Source organism: Annulohypoxylon truncatum (assembly GCF_022578515.1).
Source record: "Annulohypoxylon truncatum strain CBS 140777 unplaced genomic scaffold F4807scaffold_1, whole genome shotgun sequence".
Lineage (NCBI taxonomy): Eukaryota > Fungi > Ascomycota > Sordariomycetes > Xylariales > Hypoxylaceae > Annulohypoxylon > Annulohypoxylon truncatum.
Window position 1 is genome coordinate 1019746 of NW_025953787.1, and position 16111 is coordinate 1035856.

Sequence of the window (16111 nt, forward strand, 5' to 3'; positions counted from 1 at the left end):
ATAAATTGCATGTATAAGTAGACGTCTCTAAAGTATAAAAAGAAGTTAATGCACATGGAAACCCAAATGTTTCAACTTCTCTAAATAAATACTTCAGCAAGTTCAGATCTTGCTCACCTAATTTCGGAATGTCAGGCCACCATGCTCATAAGTGATGAGCTGTGGAATCTACGCAATTTTAGCTTCCAGGATCGCATGTACATAAACAGCATCAGTTCAAGTTCGTGAGAGCAATTCTACTCGGCAGAATATATTCTCACCTTCATATTGACGTTTATTTGTACAATGTATAAGCCCCATATCTCCTACCAACTTCACTATTTACTATGTCGGCGTGGTACTTGACGGAGCTCCGGTTCCTTCGGGTTTCCCTTCCGCCTTAGCTTTACCTTGCGTCGCTTCGTTCTTCAGCTCGGTGTCGAAAATATCAACTGCAACACTTGCTTCGACAAAGTCTTCCAGCTCTTCCGTCACCGTTTTTAACTTCTCCTTCACGGCCTCGGCTCCCTCAAATCCCACTATGTGGCGCGCCGGCGGATTCTCGTGCCCACCAATAGCAGTAAGAGCATACACTGTCTCACCCACGAGACGGTCTATTGAGGAAGGGGGGAGTCTGGGGTACCTTTGAATAATATCCGTTTCTGACGGCTCGAGAGCAGTCTCGGGATTTAGATTCAGCACATTCGTGAGCATATCCCTGACGCTAGGCGCTGGGTTATTTTCGCTGTCATAATATGGCAACGAAGGGGAGAACACGATCTTGTTGGTCAAAGATTGTATCTCCTTGTGCGGTTGCACTATCGTCACCTTGATATTGAAGGGCGCAACTTCATAAGCCAGCGAATCGCAAAATCCTTCAAGCGCCCATGTCGCCGCTGTATATATAGGCATTCCGGGCGTGCCTATATGTCCGCCGAGACTCGTGAGGATCATAATATGACCGGTATGCTGCGTGCGAAATGTTGGAAGCGAAGCTTTTATGAAGTTCACCTGAGAGAAGAAGATGGTCTCGAATTGGTCGCGAACTAAATTCTGCGTCGCCGGGGTGGTGGATAGCTCTTCCACAGTTCCAACAATGGCTGTTTGGAGAAAATCATCTTGTAAGCATCCTGTTTTGCCCCGCTCGAGTGTGCATGTGGAATGTTCGTGGGCTGCGCGTGGAGAACAGTTCGCATACCTTCAGATGTGCAACACAGTAGAATATCTATGCGTCCAAACACATGCTTGGCCTCCGCCACCGCGGCACTGCATTGGCCCATAACTCGACCATCGCAACGTATGCTCCGAATGCGATCTTTCCAACCTTCCCGATCCTTGCGATTGCTCTTGCATTCGTTGACCAGCTCACGGAACTCAGCGCTTCGATCATCGTGCTCGATTTCGTGAGGAGGGAGGCAAGCGACAACATAGTCACCGTGGGTGAGCAATTGCCTTATCAATCGGACGGCCAAAGGAGTCAGGGACGAAGTTAGGAACCATGTTCGCGGGGAATTATGCGTCGCTACAATACGATTCATTAGTCGGGATTCCGGTCGCGAAAGAGCATCTAGCCAAGAAAACTGCGAATTGGCATCTCAGGCTCGCACAATGCGGGCTGCAAAAGTACGGGCGAGGCTAGAGGAGAGCAGTTTCGTCTTGGGACTCTCGAGTCGCGCAAACTTGCGCGATGAAAGAAGGAGAAAAGGAAAAGATATGGCTTAGGGAGCTTAGGTAAGGAAGACAAGGTAGGTGCTGGGTAATAGCAAAGGTAGCTTAGCTTAACGCACGGAAAGATGCTGCAGGGACGGAATGCGAATGTCGTGCTGGACCTGATGACTCGGTGGTCTTCCTTTCGGACATTTCCACCTTTTCCGCTCTTCTCTTTCGCTTGCTTTTGAGGATTCGCTTCAAGCCGCTGGCAAATCAGCAACCGGACGCCACTAAAGACAAATCCAATTCTAGCAACGGGCCCGCATCACCACAACCGCAATCGATCGCAATGGGAAAATAATATACGAGCAAATGCAAGTGAGGGTCAGCCTCTCTCTCATGCAGTAGGGACTGTCTTCCCTTCAACATCACAAGAAACGGGGAATTGGTTCGTGATAATTGTCAAGGAGTGAGCCAAAAGGCCAAGTTTAAACCATCGAGACCAACATATTAATATCTGGATCAATTATATGTCGCCCTATTACACTGCACTTACGTTTGATAGCTATCGTCCCTAACTATCTCAGTCTAATGTGCGGATCAGTCAACCTCGCCTCTAACTCCCCTAATGGGGTTTCCCTGTGGCCCAAGCCGGCAATTGACACATCCCGAAAGGACGAAAAGGGAGGTCAGGAATATCATTGACCCCACTACGCACGCTACAGCCGCGTGAGGAGGTGGGTGAGGAGGGTGAGTAGGCCTAGAAGAAACGTGCTGTTCTTGTCTTGACGAGGTCGAAACAGCTCTCGGCATGGACGAATTCCGCCTGTTCCCAGAGTTGAGGTATCGATGTGTCAGGTACGATGTAATGTCATGCATGTCCTGTAATGACTGAGTAATAAATAAAAGAGGACTAGCTGCGACGCAAGCTAACAAGTCGACCTCTCGGGTGCTGTCCTTGCTCGAGTTGGGGTTTGCGGGATCTCAGCACGGCCGAGGTTGTAGTGTCAGTTTGGTTTCGGCAGCCATCTCGGATATCACAGATGCAATGCAACAGCAGCTCAGTATACTAACACATCGTGTCTCGACCGTTTCTTCATAGTACCCTCTTTTATTCCTTTCTTCTTTAACCCTTTTTAGATAAATCTGGGGAAACCTGGGCCGACACCATTTTTAGACGTTTGTCGGAAGATCGCAAGACTGCCTATGCCACCCACGCGGGCGTGTGGGCGACACCTAGGTAAGCAAAAAAGGATACCGGTAGAGGTTGAGGAGCACATGGCAAGTGTTTGCTGTGAGAATAATCTAAAATATTCGTTTTTAGGAGCTATCTTGTGGTACTATAATTCAAGGTTTCCAAGACCGGCTCGGAGTTGACTACATTAAAGTTCCAGCTATTATTTAGTCCGGTCCGTGATATGTATTGAGTAAGAATTTCTTTTTATCTTATTGCTTCCGACGTCGGGAATCAGAAAACCCGAATCATTCAAGCTGTCACCTGTTTTCACTTGCTACCTACAATTGAAATTCTATCCACTTAGACGATCGGAATCGGATGACTCAGCCCTACGAGACTCAGTTTTACCTTTGAATCAATTTGGATAGAAGCCAATTCCATCATTACATGTCCAATATACTTTCCCTTTGAACATACTTAGTCTATATCTATAATCCTACAAAATGCCCTCCAGGGCCGAGATCACATACTTCGGCGCGGGCCCGGCTTTATTGCCCACTCCCGTGCTTGAAACCGCCTCCCAAGCTCTCCTGAATTACAAAGATACAGGACTTGGCATTGCTGAGCATTCTCATCGCTCTCAATATGCTGCCGACATCATTAATCAAGCAAAGGCTGACTTGGCTACCTACCTCGATATTCCGGACGACTATGAAGTTCTCTTCATGCAAGGCGGCGGAAGTGGCGAATTTTCCGCTACTATGTACAACCTTGTTGGCGCTTGGGTAACTAGGAAAAAGGCCGAAATTCTGAAGCAATTGGGTGCTCAAAGCGAGGAAGAGGCGAACCAAGAAGAACTCGTAGCAGTACTCAAGAAAGCCATCGATTCTGACTTGAAGCTGGACTACCTAGTGACAGGCGGCTGGTCGTTGAAGGCTTATCAAGAAGCCGGCCGTCTTCTCGGCCCGGAGTACACTAACCTGGCTACCGATTCCCGGACCGTGAATCAGGGCAAATTCGGCAAGATTCCAGATGAGAGCACGTGGAATTTGTCCAAGAATGCCGCCATGGTATACTACTGTGACAACGAAACTGTAGACGGAGTTGAGTATCCCAAATTTCCCGATGCTCTTGGTCCCGATTCGAATGGCGTGCGTCCTATTGTCGTCGCGGACATGTCGTCAAACATTTTATCCAGAAGAATTCCTGTCGAAAACTTCTCGCTTATCTTCTTCGGTGCACAGAAGAATCTCGGCTCGACCGGAGTAACCGTAGTAATCATTAAGAAGAGCCTATTGCCACCGGCATGCCCGCAACCTTCTCCGGCATTAATGAGAAAACTCGGGCTCCCCATTCCTCCGGTTATATTCTCATACGAGACCATCGCCAAAAATAACAGTCTGTACAACACACTTAGCATCTTTGAGTACGACCTCTCACCAGTTAATACTTGCGTTCTAATGGTCTAACGTTACAATACAGCGTCTATATAGCCGGTCAAGTGCTCAAGAAGTTGCTTGCGACCTTCCCAGATAAGGTCGACGGCCAAGAAGCCGTCGCCAACCAGAAAGCGGAAATCATCTACAAGGCGCTCGAATCGTACCCGAGCATCTACAGAATTGTTCCCGATAAGTCGGTCCGCTCCAGGATGAACATTTGTTTCCGCGTGACAGCCGTAAGTGAATGCCAAATTTGGCACGTTTTACCTTTTGTAAGTATCGCTAATTTTAATTATAGGGAGGCGACACGGAGAGTACAGAGGCAAAGTTCCTCAAGGACGCAACTGCTCGTGGCCTCACCGGCCTGAAGGGTCATCGAAGTGTTGGCGGCATTCGTGCCAGCAACTATAACTCGATTCCACTCGCAGGGGCCCAGCAGCTCGCCGACTTCATAGTCAATTTTGCTCAGGCTCAGGCGTAATGCTCCTGTATAAGGTAACAGCGACGATAGGAGTAAAACCATCGTCTGCTGTGAAACAAGCGACTATGTACTTCCTGTACGACTCTGGTCTGAACGTGGAGGGACTGATGCGCCAGGAATGCAGAGTTGCTTTGGTAATGGTAAGGATTGTATCGCCGGAGGTGGTAAGTCTGGCATGTTACCATGCCTAATTTTTCTTATTATGCAAGGTCGGCGTTGAGTTCACGCATCGCATGGTACGGCAAAGGGGGGAACCAAAACAGCATTCAACATGGCGGTTAGATCGTCACACACATATAGAAACATTGGCATACGAGGTACGCTAGACAAAATATACTATTCATCTAGGCCCCAAGGCACATCCATTTATATCTATATTGAATCTTTACGTCATTTTCCTATCCAGGTAGGCAGGTAGAAAGGTAAGTACGCAGCTATCGAAAACGGCTAAATCCCCAACTCAGCCTTCAACCACCCAGGGACCTCCGGTGGCTTCTCCCACCCGTCCAAATACGTCTCCTTCGGCACGCCCTCTCCGGACGGCTTCGCGTAGATGGCCGAAACATACGCCACCGTCTGCCCGGCCTTGATCGTGTGCTGCAGCGTCGGGATCACCGTCCGACTCTCCACCAGATTCGAGTTCGGGTCCGCGTTCACCAGGTTCGCGGCGCGCGCGACTCCTCCGCCGTTGCCTTCGAGCGCCTTGATGCCCACGGCCCCCTTCGACACCGCGAACGCGCCCTCGGCACCTCCGGCCCAGCCCGCCGGCGTCGCGAGGTCGTAGTTGCCGATGATCCTGGGAAACGTGCCCTCGCACTTCGCGGCGTCGTACGGGTCGAGGTAGCGCCCGTCCGGCGCGCGCTGGTTGCTGATGGCGAAGGCGCCGTCGGCGGTCATTACCTCTCTGCCGGCGACGATCTGGTGCGCGCGCAGGTGCCAGTTCGGCGTGGCGGCGTCGGGCGGGACGAGCGTGGTGCGCACGGCGACGTCGGGGAACGGGGTCCAGACCGACACGAGGACGGGGGTTTGGTTTTGGGCCGGGCCCCGGTGCTCGAGGGCCGCGTACGAGGACGCGCGGCGCGTCTTCCAGTACTCGCCGCCGTCGTCGGAGAAGCCGAGCTGCGAGGCTAGCGCGTATTGTTCTAAAGTGAAGAGCCCTGGTGGTACTGAGTACGCGTACGCCGAGCTGTACGCGAAGCAGCCGTACTTGGCGTGCGTGCCTTTCATCGGGTAGCTGCAGGCTTGACCGGAGGAGAGGAGCATGCCGTGGTTGCCGAGGTAGCTGCGGGTTTGGGTATCTGGTTAGCGAGATGGAGCTGCAAAGATAGGGGTTTAAGGGGAAAGGGGGTTTGGAGCTTGCCTTGCGATGTGGCCTGGTTGTGGTAGCTCCTTGATCTGTGGAATGACCGGGCTGGCGAACTCTTCCTCAGAGGTCCAGAAGGGGTGCTCTGGGGGTACGGCGAGACAGATGAAGGCTAGGCAGGCCCAATACTTTGATCTTAGTTAGTATGTGAATATCGTATATAGGGCTTGTGACTTACCGGACTACCGGGGCTGTTGTAGTTCTCTGCCATCTATTCTCCATAAGCAAGATTCTATAATTTAGATAAAGGGGTTTGCTATTACTTACATACATATTAGGGTATGAATACCCAATAGTCAGCGTTCCGCTTGGACTCCATATGTCAGGCTGTGTTTGCCACCATCGCAGGTGTCGCAGAACCACGCCTTTCACCATCCCCCAGGTAAGCGGCTCGGGTAACTCAACTCCGGCGTAAGCTAAGGCGCCCCAGAATGACACCATCGCGAATCGATAGCCTACGCTGCGACCAAAGGGGATAGACCGACCTGAAGGGATGTGTTAGATAGTGGGAGGTTTAGGCAAGTGATTACCTTACCTTCGTTGTCGTAGTAGTGGATCAAGTCAAGCGCAACTTGTTTGGCACGGTTTCTAAATTCCTCGGCTCGTGCTGGCTCGTCCTCGCCCGCTAATTTCGCATAGAGAAGCTGCAAGAATTGTATGGCGAAACTTGAAGAGTAGTAGTCCATCTCTATTAAGGGGCTTAAATTTAGTCTCTCAACCATGTTGATGTCTAAGGTGTCGACGTACGGTGAATTCCCTCCGGTCCGTCATTCGACCAACCGCCACCACGGTAGAAGGTATTGAGGTGCTCGATGTCACGATCTAGCCGCTCTTGCGAGAATTTGCCGCCGTTCTTCTTCAGGCCAAGGTTTGCAAAAACACGGAACCAGAGCCAGTTGGTATTGGGCATGCTGGAATACCATTAGTTTTACGATCTGAATAATGAGTTCGGTTGAATTTACTTCTTCTCGTTTATTGAATTGCCCAACCAGTTTTCAACATTTTCTCGTTCTCTTTGATTGAATGATTGCCATATTTCAGGGGCAACGGCTAGCGCATAGCCTGTTTACTCGTAAGCTACAGTCTTGATAGTTGCGATGGCTCCATACCAAGAGGGCACATCTCTACCATTCTTTGGTCGTTATCTCGTGGATATCCCCAGTACTCTGGATTTTCGGGGTCGGTTCCTGACTTGATCCCCTGAATCCACCATTCTTTCCCGTGGTAATCACCGCCTCCGGCCAGAAGACAAGCTAAACCCCAGAGAGGTCGACATATACCTTCTACCTCGGAGGCAGTCTGGTCAAACCTGACAGCAGTAGCTCCAGGACATTTCACTCGGGCTTTCAATGGAGAGAAGAACGGCTCGAGGGGGTCGAGGAGGGTCCTGAGAAGCTCTTGGACGGAAGCGCGGTCGGTGATTTTCACCTTTGAAAAGGGGTGAATGCCATTATAGCCAAGGACAAGTCCGGTCTTCGGCTCCGCCATCGTGAATACCCAGATAAAGCTAGCAGTCAACCCGTCGGGTCTACAAAATGAAAAATACTGAGACTTAGGTAAAAGAGATCAGGGAAAAGAGAGAAACAACCTGCCATGCCTCGTAACATACATGTGTTTAACCTACCTCTCTACGTGGGGCACCGCTTCATCAATCGCCATGTTCGCGAGTTCATGAGGGGCTCCCTTGGGGATTGTGGGGTGATAGAGCTCTCGCGGCTAATATCACAGATGAACTCGTCCATTAAATCCCCACCAATTGACGTAGCTTAGAACTAGCAAGGCAGGTAGGCTCTGTTCGTACATGAGGTAGGCAGCAGAGGTCAAAGATTTCGCCGCTTCGGTCTAGAATAAAGCGACGAGGGCTCTATGATTGGACCGTTAAGATTGCAGCACGCTTAACAATTGGTGTTATTGCTCTTCCAGCATGAACTGCGCAGGATAGCTGTTCGCTGACACATCCTCGTGGGATTGCCCAATTTCGATACTGTTGGTTGCTCATGGAGTAGGGTTCATATGATCATGTTCGTCTAAGCTTCGGTAACTCGTCAAGTAAAAATCCTGGATATCTTCGATATGTAACTATTCATACAGAATAACCCCCTTTTATACTGCTTTCTTTCGTGATACAGAGGCAATTCAATCACTTTCAAGTAGACGAAATGACAAACTGGGCTCTGGGCACTCCAAACTAACAATTAGTAGCTCGATGAAATATCTTCAGCCTTCACCTCAAATTATTAACAACGTGGATGTATACACTTAGGTAGGTTGGTATTAGAAAGAATCAACGATGGCGGACGGCAGTCAATCAAGAATGCGGAGCTTATTGGGGAAAGTGCGGGATGCGGGGCACAGCGGCCAGTATTAGTATCGATATGAATACTGGGTCCTCTAATTTGGCGCAATTCATCGGCTTGTGATTGGTTCTTCTACTAATCATCATCGAAAGGTGTTTTTATATGGATACCAGCTAATTTAGACAGACAGCTGAAGCTTCAAATCTTTAAGTACCTAGTAGGTATATCCTTTTATAGCTGAGTGTAGGTAGGTATTTCCAGAAGATTGAAATCTACGCGGATGTCTTCTGAATCTTCTAAAAAAGGGGGAACAATGAATCCGGACATTGAGGGATTTGGTTTACCCCATCAATAAGCACAGTGCCGAAGGCGCGAGGGTGGCTGGACGGACGTAGCAAAGGCCGGGATCTCCCTCACATGTGCGAGATTCCATCAGACGTCAACCTTAAACTACATACCTGGGTAGTACCTAGGTAGGTGAATCGTCGTAGGAGACTTGCGTGAGACGGCATGGTTACTCGCCCAGGAACTCAAAGCAAAATGGCCACAATTCCAAGGAAGCTGTGGGAGCATCCCAACCCCGAAAAGACACAGATGTATGAGTTGATGCAGCGTTTGAACAATAAGTATAATCTGAGTCTCAAGGTGAGAATGATTGGGTCATAGACGGTTGTTCGGATACTGGCTGACCAATACTAGACATTCCAAGAGCTGTATCAGTATTCTACCTCTAAACGTTCCGACTTTTTCTGCGAGGTCTTTGAGTATGTAAACCTACTTTACACTGGCTCATACAACAGAGCTGTAGATGAGAGCAGGCCAATCGACACTATCCCACCTTGGTTTGAGGGAGTACACGTCAATTGGGCAGAGAATATTCTGTGGTCTCGCAAGTCTCGAGATCCCACCGATCATCATGGCATGATAGGAAAAGAGAATTCTAAGATCGCCGTGACCGAGGTTCGGGAGGGCGTGACCGAAACCAGGCATGTCACATGGGTTACACTACGAAAACTCGCAGCTCTTTACGCATCTGCTCTTCACGTCGGCGGTGTAAGAAGAGGAGACCGAATAGCTGTCGTTGGTTCCAACAGTGTAGAGACCCTTGTCCTCTTCATCGCCACGGGATGGTTGGGTGCCATCTTCAGTAGCAGCTCGACCGATATGGGAGTCCAAGGGATATTGCAGAGGACTGTTCAGATCAACCCTAAGGTAGGATGGACTACTCCTTTTTAAGCATGCGCTAGGTTACTCATGAACACCAGTACATCTTCATGGACGATGCAGCTCTTTACAACGGCAAACGTGTGGACTTGCGTCAGAAGATGGCTGGCATTGTCTCGGGAATGGAGAGCTGTACTAATTTCTCAGGTCTGATCTCGATCCGACGCTTTAGAGATGCCTTGGATATAAGCAACATCCCAAAGGCGCAGACCCTGGAATCGTTCATTGATAAAGGCGACGCAGTGTTGCCCCCGCCAATCATTCGGATTGCCTTTCACGAACCATTCCTCATCTGTTACTCGTCAGGAACGACCGGTGTTCCGAAAGCGATAGGTATAGGATTCCATGGTTACCTTGGTTGATGAAAAGTCCATGATTTAATGATTACTTCTCAGTACACTCCGTCGGCGGTGGTCTTATGAGCCTCCTCAAAGAAGGCCGTCTTCACGAAGATGGTCGGCCAGACAGCGTCGCGCTGCAGTATACGACTACGGGCTGGATTATGTATCTCGTGTCAGTAACCTATCTACTTATCGGTGGTCGATGCGTCTTATATGATGGATCCCCTTTCCAGCCAGACCTTCAAACTTTTGTCAAGTTGATTGGCGATCAGAAAGTCACAAAATTTGGAACTAGCCCTCGATGGTTTTACGAGATCGCTAGGGCGGGAATCTCGCCAAGGCAAATCACGGATCTATCGAGTTTACGGGTTGTGACGAGCACCGGCATGGTACTTCCAGAGCAGACATTCGAATGGTTTTACGACAAGGGATTTCCGGCCCAGGTTCACCTTAGCAACATATCTGGAGGAACTGACATTGTAAGATGTAGAGTATATTTAGAGATAACTGTCTACTGACTTTGTTTTAGGCTGGCTGTTTCGGATTAGGCAACCCACTCACTCCGGTTTACGTGGGAGGAACTCAAGGGCCATCTCTTGGAGTCAAGATAGCATTGTACGATTCACTACTCCCTCCTGGCCCTGGAAAGGAAGTTCCAGATGGAACACCCGGAGAGCTTGTAGCCACAGAATCGTTCCCCAACGTGCCACTTTATCTATGGGGTGATAAAACTCCTGTAGGAGTGCCTGGGTCCAAGTTCCACTCCTCCTATTTCGCTAGGTACGATCATGTATGGGCACACGGAGATTTCTGTGTGTTCCATCCGGTCACGAAGAACCTCACCTTCCTCGGAAGAGCCGATGGCGTTCTGAATCCCGGTGGTGTCCGCTTCGGCTCCGCGGAAATCTACAATGTTCTTGAGAGGAACTTTGCAGATCGGGTGGCTGACTCGATATGTGTGGGACAAAGACGACCTCAAGATAACGATGAGAGTGTATTGTTATTCTTACTCATGCGACCCGGCCATAAATTCGACGCGAAGCTAGTGAACGAAGTCAAAGAGGCTATCGGGAAAGAAATGACCAAGAGGCACGTGCCTAAATATGTGTTTGAGACTCCCGAGATACCCGTAAGCTAAAAAGACCCTTCTTGGTGTCTTTATTACACTTACTAACTTGGGAACAGACTACGGTTAATCTCAAAAAGGTTGAGCTGCCGGTGAAGCAGATCGTGTCAGGCCAAATAATCAAGCCAAGCGGCACACTGCTCAACCCCAAAAGTTTAGATTACTATTACAAGTTTGCCAAGGTTGAAGAGCTAACCAATCCTAGAGCAAAGCTATAACGAAATATTATACGCTTGCCTAGGTACATATATCAACGTGAATCTACGGTGGTAGTAGGTCATCGCCATTAATGGACCGGGAGATGATATTTGACGGGGTATTTTTTAGTATTCAATTTGTAGTAAAATTGGATTGAGCAGCTTGACGATGAATTTTCAACGGAATCGTATAATCTCTAGGTTACGAGATATTGGATAACAGTACCTAAAGAAATGTGTGCTATACATAAATCAACCTAGGCATAAAGATTTGGAATCTATAGGGCTGGAGTACTTTTTGGTATCGTGAACAGTTTGAAATGGTGTAACATATCTACCTAGGTACGAAGTACCTACCGGCATTTGATGAGTGCACATTTCTCAGACTACCAACTTAATAGCTTAGTAATAGCTCGATGCCCTAGTGAGTTCGCTCAACTCTATCTTACTTCTAGACGTAGGTTATCGTTAAGGTTTAGCCGCAAACCAATTTGGCTCTAGTATCATGATCAAGGAACTCAAAAAATAAGGTTACATCCATCAAATTGAAGGTCAACGGCCAGTTCCTCCTTCAGATTTCATAGATGTAGCTATGACTTCTGATTGACACTTCCTTTTATCTAATAAGAAAGACAAAGCACTTAACCGAGGTAGTCAACTTACATAATGCAACAAGTCCGGAAACATTCAGCTTCAAAGGAACGAACTGATGTCTCATGACAGTTCATATCTAGGTAAATCCCGGCTTAGAATAGGGGTGTCAGCTGTCCCTGCAAGTACATATCTTTCCGAATGTCTCTTTTCAGCGCCAACAAAAACGCCCCCTACATACTACTCAGGTAGCTCCCAAAGATACGTGTAAGTCATTGACACCCATCATTCAATGTTGCGTGTGTGGAGATTCCGGCCGGGGGTCTAGTTACCTATCGTTATCGGTGAGGTAGGATGTAGGTACCCCTCGCAACTCGGTAGTGATTATGAGATACTATGATAATTATCATTCACCTTGTCACTCTAGTTCAAATAGGTATTCTTCCATTCAGGAGCAGTCCAATCTCCATATCCTGAGCTTTGATTATTTATGTATGTAGGTAGATATTCTAAGGTATGCATTACCTGCCTGGGAAGATTTAGTACCTCATACATCGTATATTACGAACGGCAGGAACCTAAAACGATAGGTGCCACTCTAGCGAGTCTTAAAACCAATCAGCGTCAATTTACCAAAGCGCTTCCTGCCATAGCTTGTAGGAATGCGTGATGTCTTATCAAATTAGCACAGCATATTAATACATGCAGCAATTACAGCACAGGTACCATAGTACAGTGTAGGGGAATCCACTTTCCACCTACGTGTACCTACTAAGTACGCACTATGAAGTAACTAGCACGCCTAAGCACGGGATTGTGTAGGCTCAACTGTAGGCCATCGATACGTAGGTACAAGGGCATGCATCCACTTTTGTATGCAGCATCCGCCTCCCCTTCCACATCCATTCATTCATCCACCCTATGGATTGCCACATACATTACTACGACGTATGTACCTGCCTACCTAACCCACCAACTAAACAACTACCTAACTGTGTTGATGGTGAACTGTGAACTGTGAAATCTTAACCCCAAACAACAACATCCTTCGAAACCTGAACCCATCAAACTTCGCATTGTTTACCTCGACCTCGTCGTGCACAATCGCCAACTGACGGTCCTAAGGTTAGACTCGTTTCGACTTGTATCGTTGGCCTTCTCGAGCATAACCTACGTACTGGTCAATCACATCACACGTCATATATGTGTCTCGATGTAGATAGAGGCAATCGATCACTTGACAGTTGGAAATCTTGGGAACTTGGGGATACCGGACATCCATTCTTCCCGAATACTAGGCACCGAATACCGAATACTGTACAAGACTCGAGAAAGATCGGTGATAGTACAAACTTGTAATCCGGAAGTTTAGATTCAACCTTAGGTTTACGACCCACACATGACATGAAGTCAGCCATCTTAACGGGCCATCCGTACCGAAAGTTGTCATCCAAGCTTAATTACAACGTCGCCTCCCAGCCATTACTACTTTCCCTCTTCAGTTCACACATACAATCACTAGAACAACCACTGGAACCGCCCGCCCCGCGCACATACATCGACATCGACCTACGTCAGATAGCCTTCAGTCATAGTTCTTATAACTAGTTCACTTCGACGGATAAACCGTACCATCCATCCTTTCGAGACTGCGGGTGTTTCTAGCCCGCGGTGACGAGTAACAAGTCGAAGTGGCAGACCAAACCCCCCAACCTTCATCCACCCCATCCGCCTCCGACCACCCATCCACGCCGCAACTCCCTCGACCTTCTTCCAACACAGTCCTCTCTGCCCCTGTAACATCTTCACCCCCCGCGAACCAAGTCCACTACACTCCGCCCTCCACCTCCGGTGTCGTCCCTGGTACTCAAGAACGCCTGACAGCTATTTCCTCGCAGCGCCAAGTTTTGGGAAGGAGGCAACGGACTCAAGACGATAATAACGACGACAACGATCCCGCCGGCTCTCAGTCGGAGCTTCAGGAAGCTTCAGCTTCCCGCGCCTTACCCGCAGACACTCCTAGGAGGAAACGCAGACGTGCCGACGGTAATATGTTGGCGGACGCAGACAGGCCGGTAGCATCTAATGGCACTTCGAGGCCTTACGCCAATGGGAAATCACATCAGAGGCCTTCAGTATCGGGCACCGCAAATGGAACTAGCAAGGCAGTCAATGGCTCCTCTAAAGCTAGACAGTCGGAGACGTATTTCGGCCATGATCGCGAAGAGGTCACGAGGTTGCTTATACAGGCACTCTCAGACATGGGTTATCAATCTGCAGCGCAGAGCGTGAGCCAAGAGAGCGGGTTCGAGCTAGAAAGTCCGATGGTTGCCGCATTTAGGAACGCCATACTCGACGGAGATTGGGCCGAAGCAGAGCAGCTGCTTTCCGGGGCGATATTCTCTGGTGATCGAGTTGGTGATAACGGCAATGGGTTGGTCTTAGCAAATGGCGCAGACAGGCAGATGATGCGATTCTGGATACGCCAACAGAAGTTCCTAGAATATCTAGAGCAAAGACAAACTGCTCGCGCTCTAGTAGTACTCCGGACTGAGCTCACTCCATTATATCAAGATACGCAGAAGCTTCATTTTCTGTCTAGCTTGCTCATGTGTCAAAAGACAGAAGATTTGAAATCGAAGGCAGAATGGGATGGTGCATACGGGAAATCTCGGCACACTCTCCTATCTCAATTGTCGAGTAAGTTCACCAAGGTATTCTAATTATTCATCTAGGGGCTAATTCGCTCATTCTTTTCGCAGAATGCATTTCGCCATCGGTCATGCTTCCAGAACACCGCTTAGCCATACTGTTACACCAAGTTAAAGCAAACCAAGTTGGAGGATGTCTATGGCACTCCTGTGCTGCATCTCCCTCCTTATACGCAGATCACGTGTGTGAACGACAACAATTTCCAACTGAAAATGTTTATGAACTAGACGAGCACGACGAACAAGTCTGGCAGGTTGTCTTTTCTCACGATGGGACAAAATTAGCCAGCTGCGGCCAGGGTAAACAAGTCATCATTTGGGATGTTCCCTCTTTTACGCCACTCCATTATCTTAGGGATCACGACGATGGGGTTGGAAATGTCGCCTGGAGTTGGGACGATTCAATGATTGTCACGTGTTGTCAGGACCGACATGCAAGATTATGGGATGCTAATGTAAGTCGAAAAATACGCCTTGAAGAGTTCTAGCTAATAGGTTTAGACGGGTGTATGCCTTCAAAAACTTGAACGGTGTCAAGAGCCTGTTACGAGTTGCGTATGGGCTGCAGATGGCCAGACTTTCGTCACCGGCGCTCTTGATAAAACCAACGGCCTCGTTCAGTGGAATCTTTCCGGAGAAAAAGTGTATGACTGGAATAGCTCCCACAGAGTCGAGGATTTGGCTATCTCGCCAGACGGACACTGGTTGGTTGCATCTGATGGAGGAACCAATGTTCACGTCTACAATTTCGTCACGCGCGAACTAGAGTATCAGATGGACCTTCAAGTGAGGTTGACATCTATCAGTATCAGCCAAAACTCGCGACATCTACTGGTAAACCATAATAACGGCATTGCGCAACTCATCGATCTAATCCTACGTGAGCCGGTTCAAAGTTATACGGGTTTTACTAGCGAAAAGTTCATGATCAGAAGTGCATTTGGAGGAGCTGATGAGAGTTTCGTAATTAGCGGAAGCGAAGGTGAGTCCATAGGCGCGTACCGATGCCTGATCTCGACTAACTAGGATGACAGACGGCTCAATTAACATATGGCATAAAACCAGCGCCCAGTTGGTCGAGAAGCTTAATGGACACATTCCGGGGTGTAACTCTGTGTCGTGGAATCCAGCTGATCCATGCCTATTTGCTTCCTGTGGGGACGACGGCAAGATTAAGATGTGCGTGCTCTTTTCATATTTTCATATCAGATATCCCTTTCAAACCGGAATGCTAACTTTGCTCTAGATGGTCCAACAACAGCCGGCGTTCCCAGTACCGTAATATGAACCGGGGAGTGGACGGCTCTTCATAAACTCTAACGCGATTTTAATTTCTGATACTTGCATGGGACTGGCGTATTGGATGACGGTAGCATGGCGCTTCTCATCTCTAACATGTCTCAACTCTCGACAGACGCAGACAAGGAGCGACTACCTCCGGGAGATATCGTCCTGATAGAGTATATGGTCTGTATTGTCACAACAGAGTAGCTTCGGTCTGCAGAGACAATTGGGAAGTGGGAGTCGGTTGCGTC

General features: G+C 48.6%; 5 protein-coding genes across 5 annotated transcripts; 3 read left to right on the forward strand and 2 right to left on the reverse strand.

The window, feature by feature from the left end:
• Window positions 1-4: 4 nt before the first annotated feature.
• On the reverse strand, window positions 5-1709 carry F4807DRAFT_9839 (NAD(P)-binding protein). Its single transcript, XM_048003744.1, has 2 exons — window positions 1178-1709; window positions 5-1079 (listed from the first exon to the last, which is right to left on the reverse strand). The coding sequence occupies exons 1-2, from the start codon at window positions 1515-1517 to the stop codon at window positions 325-327; spliced, it is 1095 nt and encodes a 364-aa protein (XP_047859357.1). The 5' UTR covers window positions 1518-1709; the 3' UTR covers window positions 5-324.
• A 1600-nt stretch (window positions 1710-3309) lies between these two features.
• On the forward strand, window positions 3310-4726 carry F4807DRAFT_455289 (phosphoserine aminotransferase-like protein; the record flags this gene model as incomplete). The annotated part of the gene is made up of 3 exons (XM_048000690.1): window positions 3310-4232; window positions 4289-4481; window positions 4544-4726. 3 exons carry the CDS (start codon window positions 3310-3312, stop codon window positions 4724-4726), a joined length of 1299 nt encoding a protein of 432 aa, XP_047859358.1.
• A 244-nt stretch (window positions 4727-4970) lies between these two features.
• On the reverse strand, window positions 4971-8077 carry F4807DRAFT_9792 (uncharacterized protein). Its single transcript, XM_048003735.1, has 8 exons — window positions 7199-8077; window positions 7052-7151; window positions 6837-7000; window positions 6625-6777; window positions 6357-6574; window positions 6268-6300; window positions 6087-6217; window positions 4971-6008 (listed from the first exon to the last, which is right to left on the reverse strand). The coding sequence occupies exons 1-8, from the start codon at window positions 7575-7577 to the stop codon at window positions 5174-5176; spliced, it is 2013 nt and encodes a 670-aa protein (XP_047859359.1). The 5' UTR covers window positions 7578-8077; the 3' UTR covers window positions 4971-5173.
• An 849-nt stretch (window positions 8078-8926) lies between these two features.
• On the forward strand, window positions 8927-11295 carry F4807DRAFT_455291 (acetoacetyl-coenzyme A synthetase; the record flags this gene model as incomplete). Its single annotated transcript, XM_048000691.1, has 6 exons — window positions 8927-9031; window positions 9086-9598; window positions 9652-9943; window positions 10006-10430; window positions 10481-11080; window positions 11137-11295. The coding sequence occupies 6 exons, from the start codon at window positions 8927-8929 to the stop codon at window positions 11293-11295; spliced, it is 2094 nt and encodes a 697-aa protein (XP_047859360.1).
• Window positions 11296-13792: 2497 nt separating this feature from the next.
• On the forward strand, window positions 13793-16068 carry F4807DRAFT_9986 (WD domain-containing protein). The gene is made up of 4 exons (XM_048003765.1): window positions 13793-14565; window positions 14628-15031; window positions 15078-15558; window positions 15611-16068. The coding sequence occupies exons 1-4, from the start codon at window positions 13917-13919 to the stop codon at window positions 15820-15822; spliced, it is 1746 nt and encodes a 581-aa protein (XP_047859361.1). The 5' UTR covers window positions 13793-13916; the 3' UTR covers window positions 15823-16068.
• The last annotated feature ends 43 nt before the right edge of the window (window positions 16069-16111 follow it).

Bases quoted from the DNA above. Each gene is read 5' to 3' on its own strand.
- F4807DRAFT_9839 (XM_048003744.1), bottom strand. From the start codon at position 1,517: ATGAATCGTATTGTAGCGACGCATAATTCCCCGCGAACATGGTTCCTA. The intron at 1,080-1,177 runs GTATGCGAACTG...TTCTCCAAACAG, and splicing joins ACTGTGTTGCACATCTGAAG to CCATTGTTGGAACTGTGGAA.
- F4807DRAFT_9792 (XM_048003735.1), bottom strand. From the start codon at position 7,577: ATGGCGGAGCCGAAGACCGGACTTGTCCTTGGCTATAATGGCATTCAC. The intron at 6,778-6,836 runs GTACGTCGACAC...GCCCCTTAATAG, and splicing joins CGGACCGGAGGGAATTCACC to AGATGGACTACTACTCTTCA. The intron at 6,575-6,624 runs GTAAGGTAATCA...ACATCCCTTCAG, and splicing joins CCACTACTACGACAACGAAG to GTCGGTCTATCCCCTTTGGT.
- F4807DRAFT_9986 (XM_048003765.1), top strand. From the start codon at position 13,917: ATGTTGGCGGACGCAGACAGGCCGGTAGCATCTAATGGCACTTCGAGG. The intron at 15,032-15,077 runs GTAAGTCGAAAA...TAATAGGTTTAG, and splicing joins CAAGATTATGGGATGCTAAT to ACGGGTGTATGCCTTCAAAA. The intron at 15,559-15,610 runs GTGAGTCCATAG...CTAGGATGACAG, and splicing joins CGTAATTAGCGGAAGCGAAG to ACGGCTCAATTAACATATGG.